The sequence below is a fragment of the Megalobrama amblycephala genome, linkage group LG12, assembly GCF_018812025.1.
Source record: "Megalobrama amblycephala isolate DHTTF-2021 linkage group LG12, ASM1881202v1, whole genome shotgun sequence".
Classification (NCBI taxonomy): Eukaryota; Metazoa; Chordata; class Actinopteri; order Cypriniformes; family Xenocyprididae; genus Megalobrama; species Megalobrama amblycephala.
Window position 1 is genome coordinate 16254601 of NC_063055.1, and position 15068 is coordinate 16269668.

General features: G+C 37.2%; 2 protein-coding genes across 7 annotated transcripts in view; both read left to right on the forward strand.

Annotated features, from left to right (window-relative positions):
* Positions 1-10123, forward strand: part of elmod3 (ELMO/CED-12 domain containing 3) — a 28530-nt gene extending 18407 nt beyond the window's left edge. For all 4 annotated transcript variants that reach the window (XM_048209176.1, XM_048209177.1, XM_048209178.1 and 1 more), the window contains 5 exons: positions 1088-1210; positions 2920-3050; positions 3173-3249; positions 3416-3543; positions 6183-10123. In XM_048209176.1, the coding sequence (XP_048065133.1) occupies positions 1088-1210; positions 2920-3050; positions 3173-3249; positions 3416-3543; positions 6183-6427 (704 nt within the window). In that variant the 3' untranslated portion in view covers positions 6428-10123. The remainder of the gene's footprint in view (positions 1-1087; positions 1211-2919; positions 3051-3172; positions 3250-3415; positions 3544-6182) is intronic.
* A 1101-nt stretch (positions 10124-11224) lies between these two features.
* aebp1b (AE binding protein 1b) overlaps positions 11225-15068 on the forward strand; it is a 52822-nt gene continuing 48978 nt past the window's right edge. Inside the window, exons 1-2 of one of the 3 annotated variants that reach the window (XM_048209173.1) lie at positions 11226-11491; positions 11740-11822. The gene's annotated coding sequence lies outside the window, so the exon portion shown is untranslated. Of the gene's footprint in view, positions 11492-11739; positions 11823-15068 lie in introns of all 3 variants that reach the window. The other 2 variants (XM_048209174.1, XM_048209175.1) reach the window with 2 other exon arrangements.

Genomic DNA, 15068 nt, shown 5'->3' on the forward strand with positions numbered 1-15068 from the left:
ACCGCGTCTTCAGTCCAAACCTTTACGTCTTTTGTTTGTATTTTTTCTCTCCTTAAAACAGTCTTATATGTTGGCAATAAAAACACTCAGTTGAGATCGGCCGAGCCCAATGGAGGTAATGGGAGTGATTTGTAGGCATCCTTCACTGACCCATAACACAAATCTAATGTTTTATTCCGTCTGATTGGTCAGGTAACATATTGATAATAGTGTCAATACTTTTTTTCAGCGACATGATTAAAATCGCTTATATAAAACAAGGTGCTTTGGGTGAAATTGACTGTAGTTTTTGTACCACCTCAGAAATGGTGCTGGCAGCAGAAACAGCATCTGCCTTTCGATGGATATACACTACAATCATGAAAATTTGTGGGAACTCTCGAGGCAAATAAAAAGGATGCAGTGATACGGTCAAAAGTTCAACATCTGACGTGCAAGTCCAATATCGCACCGTCACAGCAATGTAATATCGTTCATTGACATACAAACATACCCCACCACCTTGTTTTTTCCCATCACCTCTGCATTTCGATCCAGACGAAGTGGTCTTCCAAAACCGTCAATGCACAGGTCCGTGTCTAGGTCCTGCTCATTGAGCCATGTCTCCGTAAAAGCCAGGACGCCACAGTTTTCAAAACCTTCTGGAATCAAACATACCCTTGAAGCTCATTCAGTTATTTCTTAGGGACTGAACATTAACCAGGATCACCGAGGGAAGAGGAGTCCTGGTCAGACCCTGCTTCCTTAGGCATAACTTGACACCACTTCGCTTTCCCGGGTTCCTTCTCCTTCCCCTCGTTTTCCCCGCATTTACCAGTTTTTCATCGGGTTGTCTCAAAAGAAAGTCCGGGAGTTGTTGGACAAAATCCACCACGTACATCGAACTCCCACAGTTAAGCTGCAGCCGCACCTCTCTCGAGTAGTGCTTCTGACCTTGGTCATCAAAATCATTGGTGTCACAAACACGCAATAGATTAGACAGAGTCCACATGGCAATGAGGCAGAAAAAATCCATACAACTCAGTGCCTTCACGCAGTTAATTAATAAACTATTGGTTTGTTATATCAAATGTTTGTAATTTTGTAGGTTCCCTGGATAATGGACAGCCAGTGCACATGCGTGTACTCCAGACCATCTACAGGAAACTGACTTGCACTCGAGCAGACTGCCCTCGCTATGGACCACACTGGGAGAATGTGGGCTTTCAAGGTATGTCAAAGATTGAGCACATCTGCTAAATATGTGTTCATAAAAAAATCCAGATAAACTGTTTAACTCCCTGAGGTCTAAAAACGCGCCGGCGCGTTTTGCAGGTTTTTTTTCACATTGCAGCAAAACAGACTTAAAATACTCTGTCATTTGTTGTCATAGAGACATAAGTAATACATCAATTGAAACTATAGAATATTTCCTTTTATTTGTATACACTCAGAGTAAAAACAAAATGTTATGCTTTTTGTAAAATAAAGAAAACTAACATGATGCGTGATCTCTCATCTCCCTCTGAACGAAGTCCAATCTGATAGTTCTCAGAAAATGAACTGTAACTTAGTGAATACTACTGACAAAAGAATTACACTTATGTCTAAAGAAACGTTGAAATGTCAGGTTTTAAATCGTGTAAGTCAAATCGAAAACAAACCTTCTGTGTTTATGTAATCTGTATGAAAAGAGAGCCATGTCAGAAGTCCGTGATTCAGCTCATTATCCGCTAATGCGGCCACGCCCACGGAGCCAGCGCTATTCACAGGCAAATTCAGAGACAACACATGCATTCATCATCTCAATCGTGTATTTATTGCCTTGAAAATTGTTTATCTGGATGAAAAAGCCATGGTTAGCGATCTCTGGAAGACATGCAGTAAATTCCTGTTTGTTTTCTTCTATTGATAAGTTTTAAGTGAGTTTTTGTTTCTTTAGCGCCCTCCGGCTGTAGTATGAATTGGTAAACACCATTCATGGAATATCGTCTTCTTCTTAGGTGAATTTGTGGACTAAAATGCACAGAGCGCCCTCCGGCTGCAGTATGAATTGCAAACACCAGCGCTCATAGTAATAACAATGAATATTAAATAAAAAATAACTCCTCTGTATAGAAAATTGACATAAACATATGAGAATCCTATATTTCTCCAAATGTGCATGCTTTTAAACTAAAAGCCTATATTCAGACTCTTTGCATCACAGAAATACATTATATTTTAAAGTATAATATAAAACCATTATTTTATATTGTAATAACATTTTTCTGTATGTTTCATATACCATGATGAGCTTGAGACATCACAGAAGTTTTTTTTCACAGCCTACCTGACTGAAATGCCTCATTAATATGCAAGTCTTTTCAGGTCATTACTATTCAATTCTTTTGTCTTCACAGGTGAGAATGAGCCATTATTCATGGAGATTCACGCCTCCTCGCATACCGTGTTTCTTGGCAAAAAGTGTCTTACAAAAACTAAATCAGTATATTGTTATAAATGAAAGAGTAGTCAGCATAATTTTTACATAATTTTGAAGCAAAAACTCTAGTCTACAACCTTCAATACCCAAAAGTCTTGTGAACACAGATTTAATATACTTTTATTGGCCTTATATCAGTGACTTAAGTTTTTTGTTTTTTCAGTAACCACGCATAAACGTTATTCCTTCAAAAACACAAACATGTACACACATGTTCCTCACATATTATGGTAGCCTAGTTTGTGCTGAATACAGTGTAATGACACTTGTGTCATTAATATGTTTATGAACAACTGAAAAAAGCACAAATGTCAGGGCATGTCAAAACTTCTCCAGGCCCCAAATCAGCCTCAGACTCCAGAGGGTTAACCATACTAATCAACTTATTCATGATGCCATGAAATAGAAGTCACCTGTTTGCAATATTTGTTTTTGTGTGTCTTTCATACTCCTAGGTTCAGACCCTGCTACAGATCTAAGGGGAACTGGTTTTCTGGGTCTGATGCACACTCTTTACTTCGTCATGGACCCAGAGATACTACCACTTGCTAGAGACATCTACAGACTCTCTCAGCATCCAGTCCAGGTGATGCAAAACACAAACAAACATACACTTGCTCCGGTATCATGCCTTAAAAACTACGAACTTATCATTATCATTCAATTACAATAAAAAATACTTATTATTTTTATTTTTAACACCTGCAGAATTTTCCGTTCAGTGTGATGTCAATCAACATGACCCGAATCGCCCTGCATGCTCTTAGAGAGGAAGTGCTGTCCAAGTAAGTCATCATTTGTCATAATATTATCTGAAGATTATTTTGTGCAATATTAATTACATGTTTTCAAGCTTTGAAATCATTTGGCTGTTTGTGCTGTAGCCTACCATAACCACTTCGGTTGTTTCCATGGCAGTAAAACATTTTGTTGCTTTGTGATGTCACCTAGGGAGTGTAACCGAAGGCAACAGGTTGTAGCTGTGCTGAATGATTTTTATGTTGCAACATTCCTGCACCTCTACCAGCTGTGGAAGAACCAGCAGAAAACTATCTCGGATTCTGGCCATGTACTCAAAGGTGACTTTTCCGTTAAAAATTAACAGTGTTGTATTTGTTCATGGTATTGTTTTACTGACATTTAGCAGAGATTAAAATTAACACTGTGTCATTTGGTCAATATCATTTAAAGGGGCCGTAATTTATTTTTCTTACTTAGTAAAGGTTTGCACCAAAAACATGTTTCACTCTCACAGATGAAACAAGCTGTTTTTATAACTGTACCTTTAAAGTTTTACATGTAAATGCCCTCTATTCTGATTGGCTAGTTCACACTGTCATTCATTAGGGTAAAAGTTGCTGCATTCTCAATAGGGCTAGGACAATAAATCGATGCATCTCGAATCAAGAAATGATTCTGAGATTTTCCGAATGCATCACGATTCTCTCTCGATTTTGAGCTTAGTTTTTAACAGCAGATGGCACTGCGTGCTTTAGAAACACCCGTACTCTGTTGGTGTCCAGTTCCTTACACACACCACTTAACCCTCTGGAGTCTGAGGCTGATTTGGGGCCTGGAGAAGTTTTGACATGCCCTGACATTTGTGCTTTTTCAGTTGTTCATAAACATATTAATGGAAAAAGTGTTATTACACTGTATTCAGCACAAACTAGGCTACCATAATATGTGAGCAACATGTATGTACATGTTTGTGTTTTTTAAGGAATAACATTTATGCGTGGTTATTGAAAAAACTAAAAACTTAAGTCACTGAAATAATGCCAAAAACTGTTATATATGTGTTCACAAAACTTCTGGGTATTGGAGGTTGTAGACTAGAGTTTTTGCTTCAAAATTATGTAAAAATTATCCTGCCTACTTGTTCATTTATAACAATATATTGATTTAGTTTTTGTAAGACACTTTTTGTCAAGAAACACAGTATGCGTGGAGGCGTGAATCATCATGAATAATGGGTGATTTACACCTGAGAAGACAAAAGAATCGCATAAAAGACCTCTAATGAGCTGCATAATAATGAGGCCTTTCAGTCAGGTAAGCTGTGAAAAAACCCTCTGTGATCATATCTCAAGCTCAATATCAAACATACAGAAAAAACAGCAATACTGTGAAATATTATTACAATTTAAAATAATGGTATTCTATTATATACTTTAAAATATAATGTATTTCTGTGATGCAAAGTGTCTGAATAATTATGTTACCTCTATGGCATTTCATATAGGCTTTTAGCTTAAAAGCATAAACATTTGGAAAAATATTGATTGATTCTCAAGTTTATACAGAGGAGTAATATTTATTCAATATTTATTGTCATCACTGTGAGCGCTGGATACTGTGTTTTCAATTCATACTTGCAGCCGGAGGGCGCTCTGTACACATTTAGTCCACAAATTCATCTAAAGAAGAACAGACACCATGTGACATTCCAGGAACTAACAGGCTTCCAAAGATCGCTAACTATGGCTATTCAAAACACTTTTGAAGACAATAAATACACGATTGAGACGATGTATACATGTATTGCCTCAGAATTTGCGTCTGAATAGCGCTGGCTCCGTGGGCGTGGCCGCATTAGCGGATAATGAGCTGAATCACGGAGGTCTGACATGTCTCTTTTCATACAGATTACATAAACAGAGAATATTTGTTTTCGATTTGACTTGCACGATTTAAAACCTGACATTTCAACGTTTTTTTAGACATAAGTCTCATTTTTGTGTCATTAGTATTCTCTAAGTTACAGTTCATTTTCTGAGAACTATCAGATTGGAGTTCATTCAGAGGGAGACGAGAGATCACGCATCATGTTAGTTTTCTTTATTTTGCAAAAAGCACAACATTTTGTTTTTACTCTGAGGGTACACAAATAAAAGAAGATATTCTATAGTTTCAATTGATATATTACTTATGTCTCTATGACAAAAAATGACAGAGTATTTTAAGTCTGTTTTGCTGCAATGTGAAAAAAATCCTGCAAAATGCGCCAGCGCATTACCCGACTCCAGAGAGTTAAACCTTCTTTAAAATAATCATTCATAAAGTTCAAAAAGGTTGAATTGAATTACAAGAGTGTTTGTAGTGGGCTGTTTACATTCTTTACATAAAAGCATTCTGAGGTGCAAGTACATTCTCAGACACAGCTGAACTCACGAGCGCTCTTCTTCGTGAGCATTTGAGCTTGTGGTTAAAAACTAGCCTAGAGCACCATCTGCTGTTAAAAACTAAGCTCAGAATAGATTCAATAGAGAATCGTGATGCATTCAGAAAATCTCAGAATCAAGTGATGCAACGATTTATTGTCCTAGTCCTAATACTCAATAGATGCTGAGATATAAGGGTGGGTGGTCATATTTGAATGCCAAGTTTCCCAATGATATATTTTTTTATTATTATTATTATTATTTTTATTTTTTTTAGTTTACCATAAATTGTCTAGGTCAGGAGTGTCCAATCCTGTTTCTGTAGAGCCACTTTTCTGCTGGGTTTTGCTACAAAACACCTGCCTGGAAATTTTTAGGGATCTTGATCCATAATTAGCTGTTTCAGGTGTGTTTAATTTGGGCTAGGACTAAATTCTGATGAAAAGAGGATTGAACACCATTGGTCAAGGTAGCCTGGATGTTGAACATTTGAGTCTATCTACTAAGAAAAAGAAAATGCCTGACCTTGTCCCTGTCTGTTCTGTGATGCACAGAAGTGGAGCTTTTTGCTAAGAAGAACCCCAAGCAAATTCTCAAACGTCTCGAGGGCTACCTGAAGGAGCGACGTGCTGGGACAGGACACCGAACATCACCTGACACACTATCACATAGCAACGCTTCGCCTGGTGACAGTGGGTCTCAAGCAGGGAGTCAAGGCGGGAAGGAAGGGAAAGAGATAAATTTCACTGGAGTGTGTGAGCTGCCACCTGAAATGGAGGGCGAGGCGAGACTCATCTGAGAGACATAGAGGCATTTGATTTGTACAGTCTTGACTATCTCTCATGCTCTAACTTGGTCTTTCTCTGTTTCTTTGTTTCCTTTCTGTCCTTTCTTGCTCAAGTACACTCAAAAACAAGTCTATGTTGTAATTGTAGTTGCTATAAAACTCTTTACTGTCTTCTGTTCTCTTATAGTACCTATTGGCTCTTTAATGCTTTTTCTGAAAAAGAACAGGAGATTTAGTTGCCAACTATCAGTTTAAAAGGAGAATCTTAGAATTAACTGCCTCAGTGGCAGCAGGTTGTCTTGAACCTGTCAGGAAGAAAGAGACTTTATTTATAGGCCTCATGGGTGTGCAGTTGCAGAAGCAAGCCAGTGCTTCTGCGACTGTGGTATTGAGTGAGAATGACTTCCTGTGTGAAGGCCTGACTAATTAGGCATGTATTTGATTGAGACTAGTCAAGTGAAAGCCTTGTGGTCCGCATGGTCATTTGAACATGTTCACTGTGACCGAGTCAATGCTCAAGAAAGTTGGCAGAGTTTATATTGATGTTGGCTCTTTACTCTTCACTGTTGAAAAATGGAACGAGGTATCAAAACATTGGATGGAAATAGCCTCAAAAGGCCAAAGTTTTTTTTGTCCCTTTAGAGAGATAAATGTCACAATATGATTCAGAAATTTTCTGACATGTTTCTGTTGGCAGGAACTCTTCAACAAGAGCCTGAAATTGTAAAGTCAGGGCATCTTTTTGATGGGAAAGTGCATTTTAGTGATCTGTAGACCAAAATGTATGAATGTGTGAGTATCTATTTCGCAGTTCTGTTACAAAGCTAATGTTGACACTTGCAGACTGATTACTATTAACAGAATTTTCCTTATCAGCTAAATTCTGTTTGAGCTTTGAGCTTAAATTAGGGCAGTAATCAAAGTTAAATGTGATATTTGGAGGTGTTGTGCTTGTCTGCATGAAGCAAAAGCCTACGTTTTCTCTAATTACAGCAGGTACATTCCAATTTTAAGTAGTCATAACGTGACTTTGGACGTGTTGTGGACGAGAGTGAGGATGATCCCATGGCGAAAAACTTGTGCTGGGTCATTTCTAGTATCCTAGACGAGCCCCAAATATGTTGTTGATCCTTATGCCAGAAATAATCCTAAAAAAAATTGTTATCGGTTACTTGTTATGACATTTCTTATGCGGTACAGCTTTCTCAAGCTGTCTACTAGCTTGTCCTGAGAGAATAGATGGTTTATTTTTAAACTGTTGGACAGTGATTAGATCGTTACAGCTCCAGGAAGCACTTTTAGCAATGAAAGTGTGTAAACAAGGCTTATTAGGGATAATTGTGTCTGGTTTAAAAAACGTTAGCCAGGAAGCTGCAGGTCATTTAAGCTGTATGTTATAAGTAACCTAACGATTATTTCTTTCAGAATTGCATGAGACGCGTCGAAAACTTCAGTATCAAAAAGTGAATCACTTTAGTGAACTTCTTGCACCTAACATACAGCATTCAAATAGACATGTGAGACCTGTTGATAGTGTAGTCAAGTACACCGTGAGACTTGTTGATTTAAACACAAAAAAAAGTAGAATACCTTATTTACTGTTGAGCCACATCAGGTTAGTGCAGAAAATAGTTGAGAATTTGATGTATTTTTGTCATTTGCGTCTTGTTCTCCTTAGTCCAGGTCCATTAAAGATGTGAGGGTTGCAACAGTCATGTAAACTGACAGTGATGTACTGTACATTTTGGAAAAAAACTTGATGGGGAAAGTCTTTCCTCCCTTTGCAACCCTATCCTGCACTCTCGTCTTGTTAGCATGTCAGGTAGCGCTAGAGATGTAGCATCCAGGAATCGTTGTTTTAAATTCCTTGTTAAAAAAGCTTGTTAAATCTAACTCGGTATGGTTGCATATGTTTGTCTAAGTTACCTAGTCCAAAGTGTTGTTGTACGATATGAGTACAGTGCGTTCTGTATGTTTCAGGTTTAATTTTACGCTCTTGTTTTATTCTTTTGTAGTTTTTTCTTAAACGACACATGAATATAAATACTCAGTGGATGTATATTAGAAGTCCTGTCACTTTAGCCAGTTTAATTTTATATAAAGCAGAGTAGTATTTTATAAACTTGAATAAGAGCAAAGCATGATGGGAAAAAGAATGTTTATATACAAAGGCAAATCACCCTTTCCTGGGTTATTTAATAGTTTGGCTGGTTTGTATTAATTTAGATAAGCCGGTTCAACACTTTCATAATCCTATATATCCGAGTGAATTCAGTGCAGTTGTAAACTCCATGGCAAGCATTAATGTGTTTCCTACCCAGTGATCTGTTTTCCACACTGACCTGCTGAAAGCAAGAGTGAATTTTATGATGTTGCGTGATAGTATGTCGGCTAATTTCAGTGTCAAACGGTTGAGAGGAGACACAAATGTTGTCAAGTGAGAGTACTGCCTAAAAAAACGCTGGAAAGCGCACATTTGCATTTCCTTCTGTTGTAGGATATTTCAAGCTGTCATGTGCAGTTACTAACTGGTGCAACTCCTCAAAAGTGTGATTCTATCTTGCATACTACAGTAGCTCAAAACTTCTTATGAACAATCAAACCTACAAATCAAGCAATCATCCTGATCATGATATGAGCCTGGTTTGGCACCTTTTCTTGTATATGTGTGCACAATTAGTTGTTTAGTGGTTGTTTTGCTGTTTTTTTTTTTTTTTTTTTTTTTTTTTTTTATAAAGGAGAGGGTGGTCTGTATGTGTGATTTTATATATATATATATATATATATATATATATATATATATATATATATATATATATATATATAACAAAGTTATATGATTGTAACATTATGATTGTTACCGGGGCATATTATGCATACCTCAGGCTTCAGACAAATCTCTTCTGGGCAGACATTTTATTGAGGACAGCCATGATCCCATGTCGTAGCACAAAATGGTGTGGTGTCTCTTGCAGTAATCTACCTAGCTTGGGAATGTACTGTATGTATATGTATGTACACTAATGCAGCACTGCAAAATATTGACTTATACAGTATATATTTCTATAGCCCATGTTTGTGAAAACTGTAGTCTTACACGCTGAAACGCAACCGAACCTTCTCTGGAGGATGTTTTTAACAATCTTAATGGTTTGACGTCAAAACAAATCAGAAGATTTTGTGGCCTTTGGTATTTACTGTGCTTTTGTGAATGGTTTTTTGCAGCGTTACAATGTCAAAAACGATTCACTCTACTATGGCACAATGTAACAATATTTGTTTGGACCAAAAGGAACATTTGTGGGTTTGAAGCTGGTTTGGGGGTCAAGCTCTTTTAATGAGAAACCTTGCCGTCCTAAATGTTAGAATCTCTCCGTTATGATTTTGTGTGTTTTAGAAGAAAGCATTCCACAATACTCCATCTATCTGGCCTACAGAGATGACATTTATTTCTTGAGAAGATACAAACCCAAATGTCCAATTTGATTCATTGAGTTGCCCTGAATCAAATTACAGTAAGTCCAAAATATCCTGCACTTCATTTAAAGATGCATCATTATTGTCTGTTATGATCCTTCAGAGCATTTTATTATATCTGAACCTTGATTGTAGAATCCCTATTTTATAATGAAAATATATTTCAGAATATATGCGGTGGTACAGTGATGTATCGTATGAAGAGTAATAAATAAATGCAACTTTAAAAAACAGTGTTAAAATGTGTTTCATTGCAGTTCTTACATGTTCTTTTTTTTTTAACCAAATGGAAAATGTCCTTATCATCATAGATCATTGTTCTTGCATTGTAATAGTGTGGACTGACCATTAGGGGTCAGTCGACAGTAATGGCTCATGCAGTCTGAATAGCATGTGCTTTCCTGCATTGAATGTTTTCTAATCTGTTAATGAATAACAACTGTGGTATCCATCAGGAATTACTTTTATCTTTGTTGCTTTATAAAGACCCACATGAAATCTGCGCTGCATAACTCTACAGGAAATTGCAATTTGCATACATTAACGTTTGTTAAATGAACATGAATTATTCTTTTTAATTATTTATAATGAACATTAATTAATTATAATGAACGTTAAACAACACTATTGAAAAATTACAATTCCTGTAGATTAAGTTTGATGAAAAGCATTGATCATTATATCTAATTCATTAACTAATAATTAACAAAGTGAACCTTGTAAAGTGTTTTAAATTTTCTCATGCCTTTAATACTTTGGAACTTTTTATTTTTATTTTAAATACACAATTTCAAAGTGCTTTTCTCCTTAGTATTGTAATCCAGAAATTAATTTGTATTCATTAGGACTGTTTTTCCTGCATACAATGACCTATATACACAGCTCGTCTGAGGAGTTTGGCCTGCATTTCCCTGGCTGACACATCAGAACATCAAATGCAAACCTGCTGTGGATCTGATGCTGTCCCTCTGTCCCCGAGTCAGGCTAACAGATCCAGACTGCTCTCACAGGACTCAATTTAGAGAGGTCGGTGATTCTTCCAGGAATTTCTGAATCAAGGAGGACAAACATCTGGCCTGCTTTGTTGAGAGCCAAAGAAAAAGGCAGGATTGCATCCTCAGAGGCAAGGACAAAAACAAATTATTCAATAAATAGTTGTTTTATCCTCAACATTTATTAATTTATTGATTGATTTATTAGATCTCCTTTAGTTCCAGAACAGACCTGGCTGATATCTGAATCTGGCTAGGCTGAAGAACCGCTCTCTGCTGGAAATGCTTATGCCAGATGACATCCTGTCTGGATGAAGGACACAAATGATGGCCAAGGAGCGTGTGCTTATAGTCGCATGCTTGGAACAGAGAACAGCAGAGTTGTATTTGTCTCCATTCTACTACTTAGAAGGAAAGCTTTCAGTTCTCTATAATAAAAGGTTTACATCATAATTTTTAAAAGCATAATTCACCATTTTAACTAGTAATCAAAGAAAATTAAAAAAGGAGAAAGTCAGCAGGTTCGATTGGGAGTCTGCACCACATCGACGTGAACAATAAAAGAAGGAAAATTAATGGAGGAGACACAACTTGGTGTTCTTAAACGGTAAATATTGACAGAATAATATACAGTATGCACACAGATACTAATTTCGATAATAGAACAGGTCTGAATTAGGTGTTATTTAACAGAGTGTCCTAGCTGTTCTTTTTTCATACAATAAAGGTGATTGGGGATGGTGTACATTCAAATAAGGCATGTCACAGTGCATGATGCCTGTATTAGCATTGAACCTGTGAGATATGAGATATAAGGTAAAGAAAAAAAGTGAATGTTTTTTTTCTCACACAAAGGTAGCTGCCAGGACATTCTGCTAAACATCGCCTTAATGCGCCACTGAAGAAACAAAGCTGTACAGGTTTGCAATGACATGAGGGTGAGTAAATGATCAGATCAGAATTTGAATTTTTGGGTGACCTGTCCCTTTAAATAATGCTGTCATTTTGTGTGATAGTTTTGTTCTTAAGTTGTTCAACTCAACATTGACTGTACCAAGGGTTACGATACAAAAAGCAACAGAAAGGGAGAGAGAAATTTGTATTGCAATTACCCATCTGTATGTAATCAGACTGCTCTCTGTCCCAGATCTTTTGCATGTTAGTTTTAGTAATGCTGAGCAGTGCCCACTGTTTTTAGACTGATGGCTACATCTTTTGCACATAAGCATGCTGGCCACAGTTCCCCTCACCCCTTCCTACTGCTTTAAACATTGTCGCAAGCTGGGGCAGACCCTCTTACCCCTTCATCACAGGCTCAGTGGTTTGTGCTAAACCTCTGTCAGCATTTTAGTGTTGTGAGTCAGAGAAGCACACTGGTCTTTCCATGACTGAGATGAAAGTGTTTCTTCCAGAAAAATCTAGCTTTTTATAGTGTGCATATTTAACAAAAGCTTTGTGCTAGTTGAATAATAATGTAGACTGTGTGTGATGAGACATTATTTCAACCTGCTCCCCATCTGAATCTTGGGAGCCTTCTGGCTGATATCCCCCTCCTCCGTCTCTCTGTGTTTCATAACCTCTCTCTCTCTCTCTCTCTCTCTCTCTGTCTCTCTCTCTCTCTGCATTTCACTCTGCTCTCTCAGCTGTATTTTCTGGTTCTTTCCCTCCCCCTCCTTAATGCATGATTTTCCTACTTTCAGTACTTTTATACCAGACTCCCCTTCCTTGCCTTACAAAGCCCTCAAAGTCTTTTTTCCTCTTCACTCTTGACAATCTTCGCTAGGGTCTGCAGACCTGGTACGTCCCAGATCATTTTGTGGTCAGTCAGACAGTTAATTTGTGTTTTCATTCAGCACAATTCAAAGACATATGTGTACACACAAACACAAATATACAGCTCTCCTTTGAATAGGAACTGTTTGTGGTCTGGACTGCTCACAAAATATACAAGAGGTGCGTTTCAGTGGAAATACTGCATCGTCTCTCTGTCATTTAGTGTCTGTCTGTCATTCAACAAACAATTTGTAATGTGTTATGTATATCTCTCATTCAATATTTATCTGTTGCTCATTCTATTTATCTGTTTGTTCATTTTGTGAGCTTAAAGGCAAGGTAGGCAATTTGTTCCAGAAACATTTTTTGTAATGCTAGTTGAAAGTCTTTTCACATCCTGATAGCAATCAAAAAGTTAAGTGGCCTAAATATATTTATATGTATATATATCATCTGTGGAAGGCATAGGACCATAAAATGTTCATCCAATCGGTCCAAATGCAATGATACAATGTTCTATCTGCCTGTCAGCGTATGTATTTCCATACCTCCGTGCACCTTGTTCCCGCAGACATCATATGTCACAGCCGCGTTTTATGGTATGCAGAGTTAGACAGTCACCAAGCACCACAACCGAAACAGAAGCCACCTTTTACAGTACCTCCTGTACCAAAACAATGAACTTATGCTGCGTTCACACCACAACTACCGTAATTTGGGAGAGAGGGAAACCCGTGATGTCATACTCAGAGTGGTTTGTGACTCAAATTTATGTATTTCAATGGCAACACTAGCAACGGCAAAATTAATCTGCAGCAGTCAGGTGGTACAGGTCAGTGCTCTTTAAGTTATGTTCATTATTATTGTAATGTTATGTGTTTTGAGACATGAGGTAATTTAACACTGTCTCGTTACGCTTTGCAGACTCTTCTGTGGTGTGTTCATGTGTTTTGGAGGAGGTGTGGCTTTGGAGACTCTCTGAAGGGTGGGATCTTATGCTTTGAATGCTAGCTCTCTATTGTTAACATCTTCAAAAATTTACTTACCCCACCTTTAATATTCACTTTTGCTATATTGAAAAGAGCTGCCAGGACATTCTGCTAAATATCTCCTTTTTTTTTTTTTTTTTTTGGTGAACTGTTCCTTTAAATAATGCTGTCATTTTGTCTATCTATCTGAGCAAACCTCTTTTTAAGTTAGAAAACCAACTGATGTATTGTGAAAGTTTAAACAAGGGACATAGTGAAGATTTACTTTTTGGGTCAAGAGATCAGGTCCAGCAAGACTGCATATGTGTGTGTTGGTGGATGATATGAGGTGTCTTTTCCATATTGCTCAGATTTTCTTGCCACCACTGGTATATTACATTAGTCTGTGACACTAAAGGCCAAGAGTAATTCCATTCGAGGAGGTGGAAGGAATTTTCTAACAGGAGTCATTCTATGTGTGATAGTGATTTTTCCAAAATTACTTCATTGATTAGTTTTCTATCAAATACATGTTTTGCTTATTGTTATGCTTTTCTCTGTTCGTAATTATTGTACATTGGGATTCATGACACTTTTTTCAATGTTATTTTTTGTAACTAGTTTAATGTAAGTTCTTTAATTTAAAGAACTTTAAATTAAAGTTCTTTAAAATTAAAGTTCTTTAAAAGTTAAAGTAAACAGCTGTTTTCAATCAGCTGAACAAGTTCTTAAGCTTGAATGGATACTTTGATAACTTTCAATCTGGTTTCCGACAGCATCACAGCACAGAGACAGCACTCATAAAGATAATAAATGATATTCGCCTAAACACAGATTCAGGTAAATTATCAGTGCTGGTTCTACTTGACCTCAGTGCTGCGTTTGACACTGTCGATCACAACATTCTTCTTGACAGGCTCGAAAACTGGGTTGGGTTTTCTGGGATGGTCCTTAAATGGTTCAGGTCATACTTAGAAGGGAGAGGTTATTATGTGAGTATCGGTGACCATAAGTCTGAGTGGACATCCATGACATGCGGATAAATAATAATGAGAAAGAACCAAATTGCATATCACAGCTATGCAGATGACACCCCGATTTACCTAGCCCTCTCACCTAACGACTACAGCCCCATTGACTCCCTGTGCCAATGCATTGATGAAATTAAAAATTGGATGTGCCTAAACTTCCTTCAGTTAAACAAAGACAAAACTGAAGTCATTGCGTTTGGAAACAAAGATGAAGTTCTCAAAGTGAACATGTACCTTCACTCTAGGGGTCAAACAACTAAAAATCAAGTCAGGAATCTTGGTGTAATTTTGGAGTCAGACCTGAGTTTCAGTAGCCATGTAAAGACAATAACTAAATCAGCATATTATCATCTCAAAAATATTGCAAGAATTAGATGCTTTGTCTCCAGTCAAGACTTAGAGAAACTTGTTC